This window comes from Nilaparvata lugens, chromosome 11 (genome assembly GCF_014356525.2).
Source record: "Nilaparvata lugens isolate BPH chromosome 11, ASM1435652v1, whole genome shotgun sequence".
Taxonomy (NCBI): domain Eukaryota; kingdom Metazoa; phylum Arthropoda; class Insecta; order Hemiptera; family Delphacidae; genus Nilaparvata; species Nilaparvata lugens.
The window spans coordinates 30,532,279-30,552,970 of NC_052514.1; the positions used below are offsets into that span (position 1 = coordinate 30,532,279).

The 20,692-nt window shown below is 34.7% G+C and overlaps 1 protein-coding gene across 1 annotated transcript in view; it reads left to right on the forward strand.

Moving 5' to 3' along the window:
* Positions 1-979: 979 nt before the first annotated feature.
* LOC111058343 overlaps positions 980-20,692 on the forward strand; it is a 260,023-nt gene continuing 240,310 nt past the window's right edge. Inside the window, exons 1-2 of the mRNA XM_039438141.1 lie at positions 980-1,759; positions 5,658-5,712. Coding sequence (XP_039294075.1) covers positions 5,705-5,712 — 8 coding nt within the window. The 5' untranslated portion in view covers positions 980-1,759; positions 5,658-5,704. The remainder of the gene's footprint in view (positions 1,760-5,657; positions 5,713-20,692) is intronic.

A 20,692-nucleotide genomic window follows, 5' to 3' on the forward strand; every position in this document is an offset into this window, starting at 1 on the left:
ATTGAGATGTGACATGACTTCTACTAATAATTAGTTATGATTCAGAATATTAAATTAACCTGAGGTTGAATTTCAAAAGTATTTTACATTGATGTTACTGGCTCTTAGCTACTAGCTACTAAAATAGATTACAATTCAATAATTATAACGATCTGTGCATTTGAATGAACGAGTCCACTAATCTCCCAACAAACCAGGGATTCAAGAATACAATTCCTATAGCAGTATAATTTCAGTAAATATTACAGATGAGAAGAAGCACCCCCTTCATTTACTCATATTTATTGTTAAAAAACTCAACTGTGATGAAATTACGTGGATTTTTAATATGTTTTCTGAACATAAAGAGATTGCATTTTACAACACAGAGTTTTCCCTAGTGCAAAGCACGGGTTACCTGCTAGTCTGTTATAAATTGCTGGGAAAATTCATGTTATTCTTGCATCCAATTAATCCTCCAGTTGACGAGTAAATATTACAGTAAATATTTAATGAATGACATCAGATCTTTTTTGTTAAGCACTTTCAATATTATTTTTTATATCCTGGAAAAAACGAAGGAGTGAGTTAATTTCGTTGTCCAGATAACTTAATCTGTAAAAAGGTTCGAAGAATATGTGTTCAAAATTTGATAGATCCATTTCTCATTTCTACTGTAGAATATGATAAACTACACAATTTCTACATTAATAGTAAATTAACCAGTATATCGTATTGCTGACAGTTTAGCAGAGCGTTGAAATAGAAATTTCGTGGTCGAAATCAAATTTGAAATAGCAAAGCAACACAATACAGTGGAAGAGAGTGTAGAGAGAGAGCAGCTGGTTGTAATGACATCATACTCGTGCTGTGCTCGTTTCATGAATATTGCCCTTGTTCGGTGGGGTGGGGGGGGGGTTGTTCTGTAAGAGTGATGGGAAGAGGGGGAAGGAGCTGTCTGCTATCACTGTTTCTAGTTGACAACACTTTCAGTGTTGCAGTCTGCTTTAGGCCATGGTGTTGTACTCGTGCCGTCCGGTGACAACATAGACAACATGAATCGTGTTCGGTAATACGTGTGACAACATTGATTCTCGTCCAGTATCACGTTGATCGCGTCAAGTGGTGTCCATAATTTAACATTTGTTAGAAGTATATCAACACTCGGAGCTTAGATTCACATTTCTGTTGAGAGTGTATTCACATTGTTGAGAGTATAGTGGAGTTTCCTGAGAGTATAGGCCTCTTAAAATTTGTTTTGAAGTGTATTAAATTTATTTGAAATTCTAGTACATATTTTTAATTTTGATTTGTAAACTTGATTTGATTTGATGTTCTAATTTGTTAAAATGATTGCAATGGAAGTGTTTATACATTGATTTTTTAGAAAAATGTTTACATTGATGATTATATAGTTTTTTGTGTGGAAGAGACGTTGGAAGAGTGATGTTGATGAGATACACTCTCAGCGTAAAAATCGATGTTCCAGTTTAACAATTGGATTTCAAATTTTGACTTGATTTGGAAAGTGTCTCTTCAGTATTGTGAAAACACTGATTATTCAATAATTTAACTAAACAGGCGTACTGGCATTGTAGTATGAAGTTGTCTGTCTATTGGAAGTTGTTTGTCAATAGTTGTCCTTTATTGGAGGTTTTGTGTGGGCTACATTTCAAAAGAGTTCTGATATCACATTGCCAATAGTTACGAAGGGTGGAGTGTTTGTTTTATTAGGGAGAATTTCTTCAGCTCATCTGAATGAATTTCGTATTGAGAATGAGTAAGTATCAAAATCATAACATCTTTTATTAGAATTTTATGTGATGGAACTATTTCTATCACTCTATTTGAAAATAATAATTATTGAAGTAAATTGAAGATGCTAAGGGTAAATGTGTTTATTTGATGTATGAATATTTAATAAAAAGATATTTCTTTAACTTCACCTCGAATAATGATCAATTCACCTCCAAGCGGTCAATCTATCAATTCTATTTCAGAGCTTCAAAACTCGAATAGGCCTACTGTGTTTCATTTCATTTGACAGGTCTGCACCATTTGGTCTGTTTAACACTTTAAGATAGAGCTTACCACGTCAGGACTCAGGGAAACATGACGTCAGGAGTCAGCAGACAAGAGAGACTTAAGATGCTTATCTGAACGACGAAAGTCTAATATTTTGTTGTGGTTTATAGATTGATCAAAACCTGACTTTTGTTGCAATCATTCCCGTCTCCAAGTTAAAAGTTCAGTGGTTGATTTGTTTAGTTTGTGTGAGGTGGACACTAACAAGAATTAAAAACTCAATTAGATTAATAACTAATGAATTGCTGCTGTTCATCATTGTGGTTGAGGTAGTCTAAAAGAAGACTACTATGATGCCTGAATAATATTAGTCTTCTACTTTTACATGGGTAATGAGATTAGATCAGATTCCTTTATGATGGTATGGATGTGGATGTTGAAAAAATCCCAGATGGTATGGGAATCAAACCCAGGACTAGTCTGGCTATAGCAGATTATTTTTAATAACCCATTAAATGATTTGCTTTTATTACAATGAGGCTACGCATGAGTTGATAATATATTATCACGATTTTATCCACCGAATTGATTAAATCATTATTCCAACATATTTCGTCAAATATTTGGGAAGCTACTGCAGTGTTCGAATTCATGAGACCTGAATTTCATTATCATAGTGAATCATACTGTCAACATTGCTTTACAATTCATCGAATTCTGACAGTTTGAAGTGGATAGTGATTTGCTACCTTTTAGAACAGTGTAGCTGTACCCTATCGCCAATGGTAGTCCACCGGTAAAGGAGAGGCGGAGTGTCGAAATATTCCGGCAACATTTTGATTCAGTTTACAATAGTTTGTTGATTTGCGATTTGTGCTCTAGTGTGCTTGTTTGGGATAGGGGGGATGGGTGGGTGTTTGTGGTGGGACGGAGAGGGGTAAGGGAGATTGAGAGAAAGTACTGATCAACTTATCCAAAGCCTGGGTCGATCGAGTTGGAGTTGGCTCTCCAGCAAGTATGCCAAGGCCTGCGCTGAATTTTGAGGTGGAAGACCTCCGCTCTGGACCAGGTTATCTCACTCATTCCCTCTCTCTCTCTCGTTCACTCACCCTCACATGCTGACTCATGTACACTCTCTCACTCACACACTCAATCTTTCGAACTCACACACATATGTAGGTGCTCCAACATCATCTCGATACTAACTTACCAATTTCAGGTTGGCCAAATTTTGACTCAAATTTCATTTGCTCACACTTTTTAACTGCCAAATTCAACCTGTTTTAGGGGATTTTGTAAGCCAGATATATCTATGGATATGAACTTATATTTCTGGTATAAATAGGTGAATAATTCTATTTTTGTATTTTAATTAACATAGATGAGATAGAAATATAAATACAGTAGATATAATTCATCTACATTTCAACGACCAAATTTAACCTGTTTTTCAGTATTTTGCAATTCATGTAAAAAAAAATATGTAGCTACAGTCATTTTTCTCTTCACTTTGTCTCTGAAACTGCATATTCAGTTTAGAGAAATTCTTAAGTGATAAGTTTTTTCATAAGTCTGATCAATTTTATATAATGTAAGCCTTCAAAGTTTTAGTCAAACTATTCATGTCCACTGATTTTATTAGATCAATTTAGAAAACCACTAAACATTCGGACAAAAATAATAAGTTCCCACTCAATCTCTCAGTTAGCCAAACTAAAAGAAATTCTCGCTGAATCCAAAGCTATCCATTGATGTATGTATTAATGGAAAGCTTTCATTTCAAGTTCTTGATGAAGCAATGGGCTGATTTCCACACTGACTCAGATGTGATCCATGCAATGAAAATAATGATTGATAAATTTGTAAAAAAAACTGCAGTACCGTAGCCAACCACCAAGCTCTCAAAACTAAAAACACCAATGTTAATCGGAATAATTTTCCTGGCTCAATTTAGCTCTATTATAATAATAGCGTTTTATCTAGTGTTGATAGCAAAAAACTTGATTGCGTCAGTTTTCGCCGCGTTTCAACTGAGTTGATAACACAATGCAAGATGAACTAGAAGATGACGTCTTGAATTTACCAGTTCAACGATAAGAATCTTCAGTAAATAATGCGATATGCTCTTGAATGAATGGATGATGAATAGGAATCATCTATCACTTATTCAGTCACTTAAATGCAATACAATTTGACAAATGTTTATCTCTTTGTGTGGTGATGTAGAAAACAAAATTGCACTTCAACTTGCAAACCTATTAATGAGAAAATTTGGGTAACTTCAATTACTGAAAAGACTGTTGTAACAATTACAAATTTTACACACAGCTTGACGTGAATAGATTTGCAGATGGCGAGACTAATATTCATTCAAAGGTAAAATGCTATTGATACTGTGGACGTGTTAGCATATCGCAATTCAATTTACACTTTGAAATATATTCTTATACAATAATGTAAATTCCATCCTGCTGTGATGGATGATAGCAGATGATACATTGATAGAAATCATTGACAGCTATATTCCTACCATTCAATAATATTGATTCCAGTAGAGTTGATAGTGGAGAAGAGATCTATTATAATGTGATGTTATGAGATTTATCAACACAATTATTATCCTGACTTCAATTTACTGAAAATACTATTGCGACAATCAGAATTAATTCAGGTAGCTTACTACATTAATCAGCTTCTCATTTTCTACATCTCTAGAATATATTGTGAATTATAATTCACAAGTATTGTTGACTGAGTAGAAATTTGACAAGAGAATGTTTTTGTTCTGATCATACTTTGAATGCTTAAGAAGATTTTACATTTTGTAATCATATTAAATTTTGTAATAATTAAATTTTATTTGGCTCTCTATTCTATATCTAATAGAAAATAAGATTAATTATATATATATATATATATATATATATAATATTTACTTTCATCTACTTTCTTGATTAACGAGTAATCTGAATGGTCAACTGCAGTTAATTACCATTTGCCAGGATCGTATTCAACTTGATCCATTCAAATTTATCCCGTCAGAAAGCTTGTAACTAGAGAAATGACATAAAATGCTATCAATTTTTTATTTTATTCAAATTTCAATATAATTTTGAATATAAAATAAATTAGAACAGGGGACACACGGCATAGATAGATTGAAACAACTTAGAAACTTACATTATAATCGGAAATTTTTGATAGCTGGGCTTCCTTCCTCGACCGTGCAGAGAGTGGTCATAAGTGGTTGTTGAAAGAAAGTGGTTATATTTTGAATATAAAGATATTCTTCATCTGATAATTTATCTTGTTATGCTCTGGAGTGGGGAGGCATCGCTTTTTAATCTTATCTGCTCTATCAACTGTAGAAGAGTTCCAAGTGTTTAAAGCATCATTCAACTATGAAAATTATATATTGTTACTTTCACTATTTTCAAAAATGTAGAATGATCTTGTTATGTTCTGAAGTAATCTATCCTTGATTAGTAAATTTTGTTCTGTAATCTTATCTGCTCTATCACTATCTTGTGACTTTAGAAGAGTTTAAAATGTTCTTAGCATCAGTCAATAGTGCGGTATAAAAATTATATTTTGTTAGTTTCCCTATTTTGAAAAATGTTGGATGATCTGACTCCTGATTTCTTTTTTCACAGAATCTTTCTCAATGGTGCGTTTGCGGTAGCAGACATCATACTTCCCTATGGAGTGGTATGTTAACAATATTATTAACTTTACAATTTCCAATATCACGAGTAATATACAGTTAATAATGTTCAGTTTGGTTCATTTTCTTTCCAAAAAATAACACAAGCAAAAAATCAAGCAATGTTTAACAGTATATGACATAATAATTGGGAATTATTTTTGAAATATATTCTATTGAATGGTTACATTAATATTCCATTCTATTGGCTCTGTCTATGAGTTATACTCCGTACAAAATTATTTTTAACTTGGAGGAATATGCGGTGCAGAGAAATGGAGGGAGATCAGCCAATTACAGTGAAGGATAGAGTCATAGGTAGAAGCGCAGTTGCCAATTTGTCGATTAGAGTCAGTCGATTGAATACTTCCAGAGTGGAAACTTTGTAAGTTTAACATGAGCGCCTGAATACTCACTAGAAATTAGAGAATGCTGGCCGGTTCAGAACGGCACTTCGCCGCCGTTGTATCCCTACCGCTCTATGCCTCCTCTGCTGCGCATGCTCATCCCAAGACAAAAGTTATTTTGTACAGAGTATAGGATTGTTCAAACTAAGTTGAGTAGGTACACGAATGATAGCCAAGTTTGGTATCTATTCTCTACAAATTATAAATTGAGAAAAAAAGGCCTTCAAAAATCATAACTTGTACAAATCAAAAATGAAACCTTGGAAATAATCTGTAAATCCTCAATTCTCATCACAACAAGAATCGGCTTTCCAGTTTTAGATCTCCCCCAAACTTCTAAAGCTCATAGCCATTCAATGTTATTACATTAGTGTCATTTGCATTGTAAATAAATAAATAAATATAATCAAAAATGATATTGAATATCATCGGGAGAGAGAGAGAGAACAAAGAAAGAGATGAATGTACAGAGAGGGAGAGAGTGAGTGAGTGATTGTGTGTGCGCATTGAATGAGTTGACAGACTTTCGAATATGGTAACTCGAATTGGCAAAACTCGGTTCATTAAGGTCAGCTTGAGGTTACCGAAGCATATGTTTCAGTCCTGGATATAGGCCTTGTCGGTGTTCTTCAAACTAACGAATTCAATTCAGATATTTGGATGTCAGTTGAGAGTCAAGATGCTGAAGAGAGATGGAGGCGAGAGAAGAGAATAGAATGATGAAAATAAGGATGAGAGAGAAAATAGAATAAAGAGCGTGATATAATAATCTAGATTTGGAGAGAATTCAATGGTTTTTAAAATATGGATGTTTTTGCTTGAACCACTAATTGAGAAGTGATTATGCCTTGCTCATACGCATTTAAATCAAAATTGAATCAAATTATTGCTGAAATGAAATAAAATTATTATTTGAATAGGTCTACATTAATAAAGTTGAAACAATTAATTATGAACGGAAACCATGTAGCCTATATACACTTCTTCTTCATTACTCAGTACCATCTATGTATGATTGTGTATAACAGTTATAACAGATCGTTCTTATTTGATGATTAAACAAATCAAGATTTTATCGAGTTGAGTACAGTAGGTTTGCGACCTGAGTTATTGCTCACCTCTATTTCAACTCACTTTTTTCAAACAAGAAGTCAAAATTCTCTTGTAAACTTGTGAAATTATTTTAACTAGCCTAAACTCAAAAAATTATCAAATCAAATACAACATGTTTATCATTAACATATCACTATCCTATATCGAATCCTTCTTAAACACAACAAATTCAACAATATTTCAAATTTGAAATAAATTATTATTTTTGATCAGTTATGAATCGGTTCCATAGACTTTGATAGCATTTTTTTCTACGCTTATTGATTGTTCCTGATAGGATCGAGTAATAATGTTTTACTACTGTATTACTGTAGCATCAGATGGCGATATCTGATTGCGTCTGATGGCAGCCTGTTAAGTGAAGCCAGGATGGGAGCCAATAAAGTCACTGGTCAAGTACTCTCTCGATTCTAAGCACGTTTGCCATCAGCATCATGGCCTGGAAGTTGCCAATTAAGGGTCGAGAGGGTACCGATCTAAGTTTTATCACATACTAAGGCTCAAAAATAGCTCTAATCACTCTTGTTCACTGGATCACGTGCTTGCTAGGGTGCCCTATCACATTTATTGTCCAGATGAACACATCAATCGAGCTTACTGACGCACTTGCTGGGCAATTTTATCAACTACATTTATTTTATAATACTGGACCTGTTGTTTGCATATTCCAAGTTACATATTTGATAGATATCGATTCAAATCTTGTTGGAATAACTGTTTCGCAACTCAAGGTAGGCCTACTTCAATTCAATCTTCATTAATATTCGATTTACAATATCGTTGACTATGCTGAGTTGAATCAAACGAGATTAATGATCCGTGGTCTAGTGGATAGATTGCATAGCTGCATAGAGATAGTTCAAACCTTCTCATTACCAAAATTTTTTTAACCAGATCACTCCCGTGTTATCGGATGGGCACGTTATTGTCGGTCCCGGCTGAAGTATGACAGTCGTAAAGGCCCAATGACGGCTTAAATTATAAATTCAGGAGGTGGGACCTTCCCGCAAGGGACTCCCCACCAACAAAAGCCATACGAATTTACTTTTTCAATGAGGGCTTCTTGCTCATTATTACGATAATTATTATATAATAATTCTCGCTGGATTATTAAAATCAATTATGGAATATTTAAAAAGGAAATTTGAATTTCCATCCAAAAAATTTCCAATGAATAGCTCTGAGTGTCCAGCACACTTGGACATATATTATTGACATGACACGATTCCGAAAAATACATAATATGCTATTTTATCTGTACCGATAAGAAGTAGCCTAAAAGACGAGATCACATAATGATGATTGGTGATATACGAGGAGAAGAATTTTTAATGAAGAAGATTTATTGTTGACAATGACTGTAGTCTGTTGACTTATTGACTATTTACTGTATTGACAATGAGTTCAATGGAACGCACAACTGTAATGCTATACCGACAAACAAAATAAAACTCGAGTCTGAGGCTAGCCACTAACGGTAGAACATGCATGCACATACACAGTTGACGACTTTAACATTGTTGTGTCATCACAGCTGTGATCACAGCGAAACGCTTCGAGCATTATATATTTCTTGGAGTTAGGTTCTTTTATCTCTGATTTTCTGTTCATTTTTTCTTCACTGCTCTATTTGAGGGAAAATTATTCTTATATCATATTAATTTTAAAATTCACAGTTTTTTTATTTTTGTGATAGGTTGTCTATTCTATGTTAGAATCCTCTCACTGATGACAGCTGTGATGACAAACAATGTAAGTCAATCCTCTACCGTTAGTGGCAACCCAAGTAGACACTCATTGTTCCTCACGGGTCGCCGTCTAGGTGTCACCCCGACTACCTGACAACTGGTCATTTTGGCCATAGGCCTCGTAAAAATATACCATTGCCGTCAAGTTGACCCTCCGACTACTTGTCACCTACTGGACCAAAGGTGCCAACTAGTCATGACCGTAAACGACAACTTGACACCTCGCACCCTCGCGTCAGAGTGTCCCCCTGACTAGTTGTCACCTCATTAGAAAGAAGACAAGTAGACGGGGATGACTCACGTCAACATGATACCTTGCACGCTGGCGTCAAGGTGTCACCCTGACTACCTGTCACCTACAGAGCACCAGGTTGGCACAACTCACACCCCCGCGGCGTGGGGAGAGAGATCAAGCAATTTCTATCACTGGTTATGATGTAGAATTGAGTTCTAAGCACTTTTGGTTCAGTCACATTTTCCCGTCAAACGCACGGTTCGGGAGATATTCGCCGTCTTTGCTATTTTTAGGACAAATTTTTCGAGTTGTTTGAAAACAGAAAAAAATTAATAATAAGCCCTTTTGATAACTGAACCAGATATAGAACACAATTCTAAACACTTTCTGTTCAGTTATATATTTTCCCATCAGACGCACCGTTTAGGAGTAAATTGAGCCTAATGCTAGGACAGTTAAATTTTCATCCATCAATGTTGTTAGATGAAGCTATCAGTCTGGTTATCAACTGAGGTTTACATGAAGTCTGGTAATTAGAATGAGGATAAATAATCATTTATATGCACTTGCGCTCAGATGACAATCAGTCCATAAGAAGGCCAATGATGAATTGGAAATCTTAATGCCTTTTCATATAAAACTTGACAGTTTGGCTTCATTTTCCAACTTTCAAATGAAGAGCCAGCCGGAATCGTGATTTATTGTGGTGTGGAATCGTGGTGATAGGTTGTCGTGACCGTAGACGACTACCTGTACCCTCGTAAAAATATACCATTGCCGTCAAGTTGTCACCCGACTACTTGTCACCTACTTGACCGAAGGTGCCAACTAGTCATGGCCGTAAACGACAACTTGACACTTCGCACTCTCGTGCCAGAGTGTCCCCCCGACTAGTTGTCACCTCCTTAGAAATGAGATAAGTAGACGGGGATGACTCACGTCAACTTGTCCCCTAAAATCGGTTTTAAAAGGGGACAGATTGACGGGGTGTCAAGTAGCCGGGGTGGCACCTAGTCGCGTTCCCGTTCCTCACATTCAAATAATAATGACTGTATGACTGCATGTCTGAATCAGAGTGGAAAGTCGTGTGTGAACATTGAAGTTTGAATTGGACCAAGAAATCTGGAGAAATTGATGAATAGGAGATTTTGGAGAAGCTGAATTATAATAGGTAAGGGAGTTATTGATAGAATGGAACGCTCGAAAATTGAATAGATTTTTAGATAGACAATTGAAGGTATGGGAGAACAGAATTTCTATAGGTGAGGATATTATTGATAAAATGGAACACTTGAAAATTGAATAGAAACTATCAAATTATTAAGGGCATGCTCAATAATATTGTTCACCCTGTAGAAATCTTGTAATCGAATCGGTGTGATTAGATGAGTGACGTGCCCCCTCAACTGCCGTGGAAGGGTCACGCTTGGGTCAAAGCTTTAGGCCAGATTCACTCCTCTGACATCATTGTGAGCTTCATGATCATTTCCCAGTGATACGAAACTCACTTCAAGCACAGACTAAGTAAACATCTAAACACGTTAGATCTGTGATTCAAGCTATATCTCAATTTTTATCTCTCGTCACCATTCTTCCTATTAAACATGCACAAACCTAGAGCTCATTAGTGCATCAGAGATAAAAATATCAAACAAAGAATGTTTAATGTATTTCAATTACCGGTATTCGTTTGATTTGTGCATACACATGGAACATCTCGAAAATAAATAGAATCAAATTGGACGAGCAGCCTCCAATCGGTTGATATTATCAGATATGAACGAATAGTATGTGTTTCTCTATGATATTTTATAGCTGAATAACTGATCAAATGTGAAGATGTTTAACTTTTCTTTATGAAACGTAGAGCATTTTTTATAGGATTAGACATTATTATGGCCAAAAAGCAGTCCATTTTAGTATCCCATCCCTCATTTCACATAATGAGGTACGTAGGCCAAAGTAATAAATGCTCCAGTCCATACTCACGTGACGCAATCAACTTCAACCTGCGTCAATGATAACTGTAATCTAAAGTTTGAAATTTCCATCTTGTTCTTATCAGACTCGATCTTCGTTCATGTTTTGCAGTGGTACATGAATCTGACAAGATCCATTCATTCTGGACGAGACTGTTATTTCACTAGAGCTCTGATATCATTGAGATGAATCATATATGATAACATAAACATGATATTCCATCGGTTGGAACTATTACAAGCGTCATTACATGGCGGAATATTGAATGCGTTGCGTTGAAAATTGAAAATAGCATAACGACTAAAAAGGATTTGTGGGAGCTGAGTGAGATAACAGATTCTGATTCTGTTGAACTCTGGTATTTGATTTCAGAAATACTTGCAGAGTTTATTGAGAAAATTACTGAAGAGAATTAATCTACGTTCTTAGTACAAACTATTATTCATTAGATTACGTTTAACTGCAGTAATTCCCTTAGTACTAATGGAAATACTAATTTTGTCCTTTAGTACTAAGGGAGATAGTACTTTTGTCCCTTATTACTAACGGAATTACTGAAGTTAGACGACTTCTTCTTTCCATCAAGGATTAGGCTCTTGCCTGTTCCGACTCACAACAGTATAGATCAAATCTATTACAGCACATAGTAAATCTAAAATTAAATTCTTCTTTCTACATTATACAGTAAATCTGTAATGAAACTGAAAATTTTTAGCAGCTATAACGTATTATATATTCTATTGCCATATTTTTCTAGGTCTACCTATATCTCTTTTCCCTCTCGGGTGGTAGTTCAGAATCTTCAAGGGAATCCTTTCTGCTGGCATTTTGTTGACATGCTCTCTCCATTGGTTGCGATATGATATTACCTTCTCGTTCATGTTGGAAGAGCACCCAGCTCTTGTCGTATACGACAAGTTAGACGTAATCTTATAAATAATACTTGTACTTGTGGTAGTATCCAGTAGTTCGGTGGTAGTGTGGTAGTATGTAGTTATTATCCAGTATCCAGGATGAAGAGTGACTCAAGAGACCATAATTAGTTAGAACTTCTTTAGTGAGATAAACCACAGTTTTCAATTAAGTGGATATAAATTCGATATCGACAATGTATTTTGCAATAATTCGTTATTCAAAGACGGAAATCCTAACAATTATTATTAGTAAGGAAAATACAAAAATGACTTATTTTTTATTTTTGTCATTATACTCTTCAAATTACTAGTAAATGCCTGATTTGGAAAACCTATTATCTCCACTATATTTTATCTGGAGTCATATTTCAATTCAAACAAATATCTACGTTATCTATCAATATTGCTATTTTTATCTACGGTTTTATTTCTCAATGTTGGTAACATGGACCCTGAGTCACTCTGCGAAGGATTAACTCCTACATAGATTTGTAGGTTTAGTTTCTTTTTCTGGAGGAAACATATATTTTATGGTGATGGAGTGGAGTTACTTGAAATCCTTACAGTAATTACTCGTATCATGGAAGATGGAAGAAAAATAATATTGTGTGCATCCATGAGACGCTCCCTTTCTCAGAAAAATTTTCGTTTGAATTCTAGTTTCTCACTAGGGAGAGAAAGTTCCATTCAGGTCCTAGACGCACAAATAACTATAATCTACCACAACCTATATCTTCATGAAAAGTCTAGGTACTTTGGGGAATATATGCATATTAAAAATAACTCTAGAAGCTGAAGAAACCTTGGAAGGATAAAAAATCCAGAGCCAGACGAGAATCACATACAGGCAGTGGCGTATCCAGGGGGAGGGGGGTTTATGGGGATGTATCCCCACCCTAAATGGAACCTGGTTTTTTTGGCTGGATCAGTCACAAAAATTAGCATATAACACCATATTTCAGTTATATTGTACTATGTAAGTCGAGAAATATATCAGGGATAAGAGAATAGCACTGCAATAGCAATGACCATCTATATATATAAAAGCGAAATGGCACTCACTCACTGACTGACTCACTCACTCACACACTCACTCACTCACTCGCATAACTAAAAATCTACCGGACCAAAAACGTTAAAATTTGGTAGGTATGTTCAGTTGGCCCTTTAGAGGCGCACTAAGAAATCTTTTGGCAATATTTTAACTCCAAGGGTTGTTTTTAAGGGTTTAAAGTTCGTCTTTTAGCATGTATATTCTTCTTCTCCCAATCTCTTAATTATAATTGAAATTTCCATATCATATGTTACTATAGAACTATAATCTAGATAGAGTACCTCTTCGAAACAGTTGTTAACTGGCAACTAAATTAATAATTTTGTCAGGTTGGCATTAAGTTGAGTTGACTTTGTTAGGTTGGCACCAAGTTGAAGATTTAAATGCATTTATCGCGGAAAAATTGATTGGGCACTGCTACTTCAATCCTGGGAATATTATATTACTAGCCGTCAGGCTCGCTTCGCTCGCCATATCCGTTTAGCCAGACGTTTAGTCTGGACCCCCGACTGGATTGTCCCAACATGATAAAAATGCAGGCGAGCGAAGCGAGCCTGCTAATCTTATTCTTGGACGATCCAGTCGGGGGTCCAGGGGGCGGAGCCCCCTGGCTAGACAGCGAGCGAAGCGAGCCTGACGGCTAGTAATAATATAGTTATTTGTGCAACTAGTGCGCAAAGTGACAGTTATATTGTACTATGTAAGTCGAGAAATATAATTATCAGGGATAAGAGAATAGCACTGCAATAGCAATGATCATAATAATATAGTTATTTGTGCAACTAGTGCGCAAAGTGACAGTTTGCTGCACCGAAAGAAACGTAGAGAGCCGTAGGCGAGGGCGGAATGGTTTCTTGAGTACAGCAGAGGATCTTTGCGCACGTATTTCACATTAAATTATTCCTTCAGTTACCATTGAATATGAAAAGTGGTTGATTATTATGGGTAAAATGATGGTTGAAATCCATAAAATGTTTGTCTGTATAATTTTGTTATTAATAACAATTTATTTTAAACTTTATAATCCAATTGGAAATTAATAATCGATAATTTATTAAAATAAAAAAATTGCATAGTTGCCTGTAAAGTTGGTATACGGGCGAAAGTTTTACGTGACAACGACTTTGAGTGGTAAAATAATTTTAATGTGAATATTCATTCCTATAGTAGGAAGAAGGATGAAATAATAGTAACAATTTAAAACATTTATTTATACAAAGAATTATATTTAAAACATTAATTTATACAAAGAATCTCGCACTGAATTTCATATTAACAAAATTTTATTTCTACCTTCACACATCCTCAACAAAATCACTCTGTCTCTCTCGCTCTTAGGCGGGCTAACTGTGCTCGATTCAATTTTTTACATAGCAAGTCGCGCTCATTTTTTCAAGTTAAACAAATTATTATTGGCTGAGAATTGATTTATACTACTTTTGTGATTAAAAACTACCACAACATTGTGATTACTACAACATAACCTATTCACTTATACCTATTATACTTACACTTATACCTATTCACTTATTCTTATTCACATAACCTATTCACTAAGTAGTGGCGCAGTCGCAGGAGATTGCTCCGTTTCACTCTCTCTCCAGGTGAATGCCTTCGGATTGCTGGCTGCTGCTACCGACGTTGCTCGCCACTGCTCCTATTCGTGCTCTTTCCAGACGACCGTGAACCGAAACGAACGCTCTCACTCCCTCTCATTGTGAGCGCATAACGTGGGAACGTAACGCAGTTTCTTGAAGTGCCACCCGGCAAACCAATTTATAAGACGTTGTCACGTCAACATTAAATTGATCCAATTAATTTGAAAATTTGAATAATCTTGAGTAAATCTTAATTTTTAAATAATTTTTCAACCAATCAATTTATGAATGAGAAAATAATATTTGAAATAATGAATAACTAATAATATTCAAAATGTATAATTTAATGAATTCTCATTTCCATTTATTTGAAAATAAGAAAAAATATAGATAGAACAAATTCGCATTCAAAATACACGCCAACAATGTCAACAGCTGATTTGGATAGCTGCAAGATAATAAACAAAGTATAAAGAGTACGCAAAGTAATACTTTGCGCACTGGAGCGGAAAAGTGATTCTTTGCGGCCTGCAATCAGTGCAAAAATGGTCACTTTCCAAGGTACCTGTAGGAAAAGACAGTGACGAGTGGTCTAGTGCGTAGGGACTAGATAGCAGGGGATAGAGAAGCTACAGATAGCAATGCAGAGTTAGATCAATTTTTACCATCTAATATCATAAAGAAATTCATTGTAGCTTATATTGCTCTAGTTGATTATAGTTTATTCAGTTTCATGCATATCCTTAAACAAAGCTCCAGCAGCTTTTTCTAGAGAGTACCCCCGAAAATTTCACAGTTATGATGAACGGGAGTAGTTTTTACCGTGGACAGGATGGTCACATTCCACTAATATTTGAAAAAAAAGTTTTATTCCTCCCCAAAACAATGTAAGTTTGAATACTAAAATAAAAATCAAGTAAATTTGGAAAAAAATTGTTAATCAAGTTAAAACTAAGCCTATAAAGTTGGTTGAGATAGTGCTTTATTGGAGTCTAAAAAAAAAAACACTTTTGGAGTGAAAATGCATTAACATTGTTAGTGGCGATCGTTTCGACCTGTTGTTGGTCATCATTAGACTGTAGGAATTTACTCTAATATCATGATGATGACCAACAACAGGTCGAAACGATCGTCACTAACAATGTTACTCTTATCATTTTCACTCCATAAGTGTTTTTTAAAATTCAAGTGTAATCTTAAATATTACTGTAGAATTGGAGACTCCTGATGAACATAATCTGGATCTATATGGAGTATTGTGAGTGCACAAACCACTAACTAAGCACTATGGATAGATTTCTACTTTGATAGTTAATTTACTATTTACTGTTCAGGTCAAGCATAAAATACAGAACAATTTCTAACAAATTGCGTTTTAAAAGTTGCTTATTAAGGGAATAAATTGGTAGAATTACTTGAACGTTTCCTGATCTCTGCAACTGTATTGGAATATTGATTTCAACTTTCAAGTATAATGATGTGTACAAAGATAGAATGATAAGAAAACATCCTCAATATAGGATACAATATCAACGGATAGAGCTCAAAATTACGAGGTAGATTCAGGTTGAAACCAAACCTTCAGACTCACCTTCATGATGACATTTACTACATTTTATCATTATATTGTAGCTTCGCATAGTTTTCCCTGATTGGTCATCAAGTAGTAATTAAGACGTAGTTTCAAATTCTGCCTCTAGATGGTAGCAGCAGAGAAAACTTCTATACTAGATTGTTTATTCTATCAAACTTCTATTCTAGATTGTTTATTATGAGGTAGCAGTTATTGGATGATGTTCATTTGCTCAGATCACATGACACCAAGCCACCACCTCCTTTTTCCTGATTGGTCAGAGCTCATTTGAGGCCTAGCTTTTAAGTCTGCCGATAGATGGCAGTAGTAACTGGGTAAAGATACAGATACCTTTTATAGTATGTATTTAAAGTCTCTGTAGGTAATGCAGAATTTCCCGAAAAACATTGAAATTTGACAGCAAAATTTCAATAATTTTGGTCTTGGATAGATTTTTAAGGTAAAGTGATGAATGAATCTCCATCTTTTGAATCTGCTGAGTATATTTGTATTTAATTAATGAATAATACACAGTTATATAGTATAAAAATATAGATAATTGATTGATTTAAAGAACTAACTGTATAGTTATAATTCTGTTTTAGAGTTCTTTCTAAGTATTAAACCAAAAGAACTATGTTCGAGCTCACTAATAAAAAAATGAGATTAAATTGAAGTCAGAATGATGAAATAAGGAATAAATCGTAATGAGAGAATTCTATTTAACACCCAATAGCTACGCTGCGCCTTCCCAAAACTATGTTGAGATTTACCGGTTGGGATCCACTGATCTATGATACACAGGGTTCTTCAAAAATTAAAACTCGCTTGTTGATTTATTTATGATTATATTCGAAAACTGAGTCAATATCTACGTGTTGTCACTATATTTCCTTCCACATGACAATCAAACTATGCCGCATAATCTACTGAAAACTTGAATAATTTGGATCAACACATATGCACAGTTCATTGAAGATTGAAAACTGAGCAACAACCGAGATTAGTTTCTTTCTATTTGGATGAATAAACAATTTAAACTCTATCATTCTTATGTGATATTGATAGATAATAGAATACCACTACCACTTCCACACAGAAAGTTGTATGAAATTGTTTCAATTGAGTTTAATACAGATTGATATTGGTACCTCTGGAACTAAATGATAGTTATGCATAATTATTATGAGTGGTTGAGGCAAATTTTTCTTTCTATTCAATGTGGATATCAAATATACAACAAAGAAATATACAAAATGTTGTCGTATTTTTATGGATTTGTACTATGTGGTCGCTGCTATTATTCTTCAAACATCAAGCATTGGAACATTTACACATTTTTTTATATTAGAAAAAGCCAACACCCTATATTATTCAACCAACATTTTTCCATGGATCCAAGCTCGATTTATCATGACTACCACAACAATAAGATTAAATTATCTCAAGGTGTGATAAACAGATTACAATCCTTGGGTGCTGTGCCGTCAGTCCTGATATAATACTTGATTAGAATGAATTTGAATCACTTACAAAACATATATTCTGTAATCAGTATCTATTGTATAATTATTGAATAGGGCTTTTAAGCTGAAGCTGACGTTTAGCAAGCTGTATTATCAGCTAATAATATAACACCAATGCTCAAATTGTCGTTTTTAAATTTAAATTGGTTCGGATTTAGATTTAGAGAGTAGAGAGCTGAAACTCAATCATGTTCAACTTCTCATCCAAATAAGTTTGGTTGATAAATAACAATGTAAATTCACAAGAACATTAGAATTGAAGACTTTTTATTCTTCCTTGCTGCTGGCTGCTGATAATGATGCCAAAATGGAGCTTGGACTTGGGGCGTGAATAGTGGACAAAATAGATAATGAAAGGGATCAATAGCCCTAAAGTTTCGATTGAACTCTAAATCACCAGGAAGTGATGATGAAAGCATACTTCTGAAATGTCCATGCGGAAATTTGCTCATGAGAGCTCTATAGATTGACTAGATTGAAGTTAGTTACCGGCACAGGATGGAGAGAGAGGGAGGGTGACAAAGTGATCGAGGTAGAGTGAAAGAGGAAGAGAGACTTCAAAAGACTGAAAATTCGTGTAACAATATTTTTTGAGATAGAATGATAGAATATATGTCCAGTAACTCATTTAGTTGCCTTCTTGAAATAGATTTATTCATAGTATTCACACATTGCACTTGACTTTTATTATGCTGGTTTTTGGTAATTGATTCAAATTCGAATAAATTTAAACTTCAAACGGATCGAGTCATCTGGCAGATCACAATGTCAGCCAAATGAGGTGATAAATACCTCGCCATAAGAGACCTTGGCCGAATTATGTCAGCAAAGTCAGGTCGTGAGTTCGCATACATGCTTGCGCTTCAGTAACAAACTCATGCCTTCTCACTCCAACATTCTTGTTTCTATTCTTGCTCTTATTCTCACTTTTCACTGAAACTAACGGAAGAAAATCATGAACTTGGAAAAAATAATTTGCGAATAGCTTCTGTCAGAGAATACGGATACAAAGATTGTTTATTCTATATGCTTCTTTGTTTTCAGCTGAGAGCTGAGGTCTAGAAATGTTGCGGTGGATAAATTTTGCTTAGATTATTTTGTTGGTCTTATATGATTTCTCAGTCCAATTGATAGATATTATACTGTATATTTCACTTTTCCAATTTATCTCTCATGATGAACCTTGCCATTTTAATTCATTCCAGAAATATGAACTTTTCAATTTCAATAACTTTGAAAAGACTCCCATTGCTTTGTGTTTTGATCGTCGAAAACCAACAATCAAAGCTCAAAACAACATTATTCATATCAAGGCCCAGGTATCGAAATTTCATTCTATTTCCACATCCATACGCCATCAATCCACTTAAACGTTTATGACATTGTAATACTAGTTGATTACATATTGTTCAGCTTAATTGAACATACACATGTACGAAAGACTCCAGATTCATTATCGTTGATGGTAATAGCGTATTTCTGCTTCTGTGGTCATAGAACGTAATCACTTTTTGAATGGAACATTTCTCATTATTGGATTGATTTTATGAGCGCATATTGTCTACTGGAACGATTTATCGACTCATTGAGTTTTGAAGGTGCACCTTTCGAATTAACCTGCCAATAAATTATCAGTCAATCGATTATGTCAGTAATTAATTCAATAATTAATAAACCTTTGCGCTTGTCATCCTTGAGGTTGATTATTTTGTGGTCGCGACTCAAATTACTAAAGCCTTATAAGTCTACTACTTCAGTGCCTAGAGTTTCTCAAGTTGTCTACTACTTACTCACTTTAGCTCTCTCGCAATCTCTCGCTCTCGATACCTTTTACTCTTTTCAGCCTCCGTTTACAAAATTTTCCCTCATTATTTATCCTTACTGTCTTTTTCTGTTGAATTATAACTTCACCACATAATAATCCTTCATCTAGCCGCAAGTCGGCATAGAATAGACTGATCAAGGTACAGAATGATACCATGCAACTGGTTTTGTTTTCTTTACAATTTCAACTTAATTGTTGCTTTTTATTCAGAATATCCTTTTCTGTACAAAATATTGATCTTATTTCTCATGGTCTTGTTAGTTTGAAATATTGTAATGTGGATCAACGCTGAGCGCTGACTGGGGTAATGATATTCAATTAATATTATGAAAGAATCGTGATTGCTATCCAACATAAGATTGCAAATTGAATCACTGATATACCTATAAATCATCTACCTTATTTGGTAAAAAAGTAAGGAGGTATAATAATCAATTATTCTTGATTACTTTATTACCAATGTACTTATCTATTTATCATTGATATCAGCAGGGAAAGATGATTATTTTACTGGTGATACATGTATCAATACTAATAATTGAAATATATGATTAAAAACTAGAAAATTGGAGTTAATTGATACTATTTATTCTTTCATTTCTTCTGCTTCAAGAACAGGTTAAAATTTGGTATTTACAATGTGCCTTCCATGCACACTTCAGAATTAGGCTTAGCGCACATGTTCTGACTGTTTTGCGACCACAGTATTACTGGTTTGTGGGCGTGTTCAACTGTTTTGCAAGCGTCACAATGTAAATAAGTGGGTAGGTAGCCTACAGACGACGCGACTAGTTTTTGACCAGTCTCAAACTAGTCTCAGTGGCAATTGCGTTGCAGACTTCAATTGATTCACATTTCATAATCCATGAATCAAATATATTATCAGAATTTGAGAGAATGGATGCAACTGATTTACAACCGATCTTTTACCCGTGTGCTGACTAAAGTTTTCTCTCAGTTGCAAATTGGTTTCAGACGCGACTGGTTTGCAACTATACTCGCGAGACAGTTA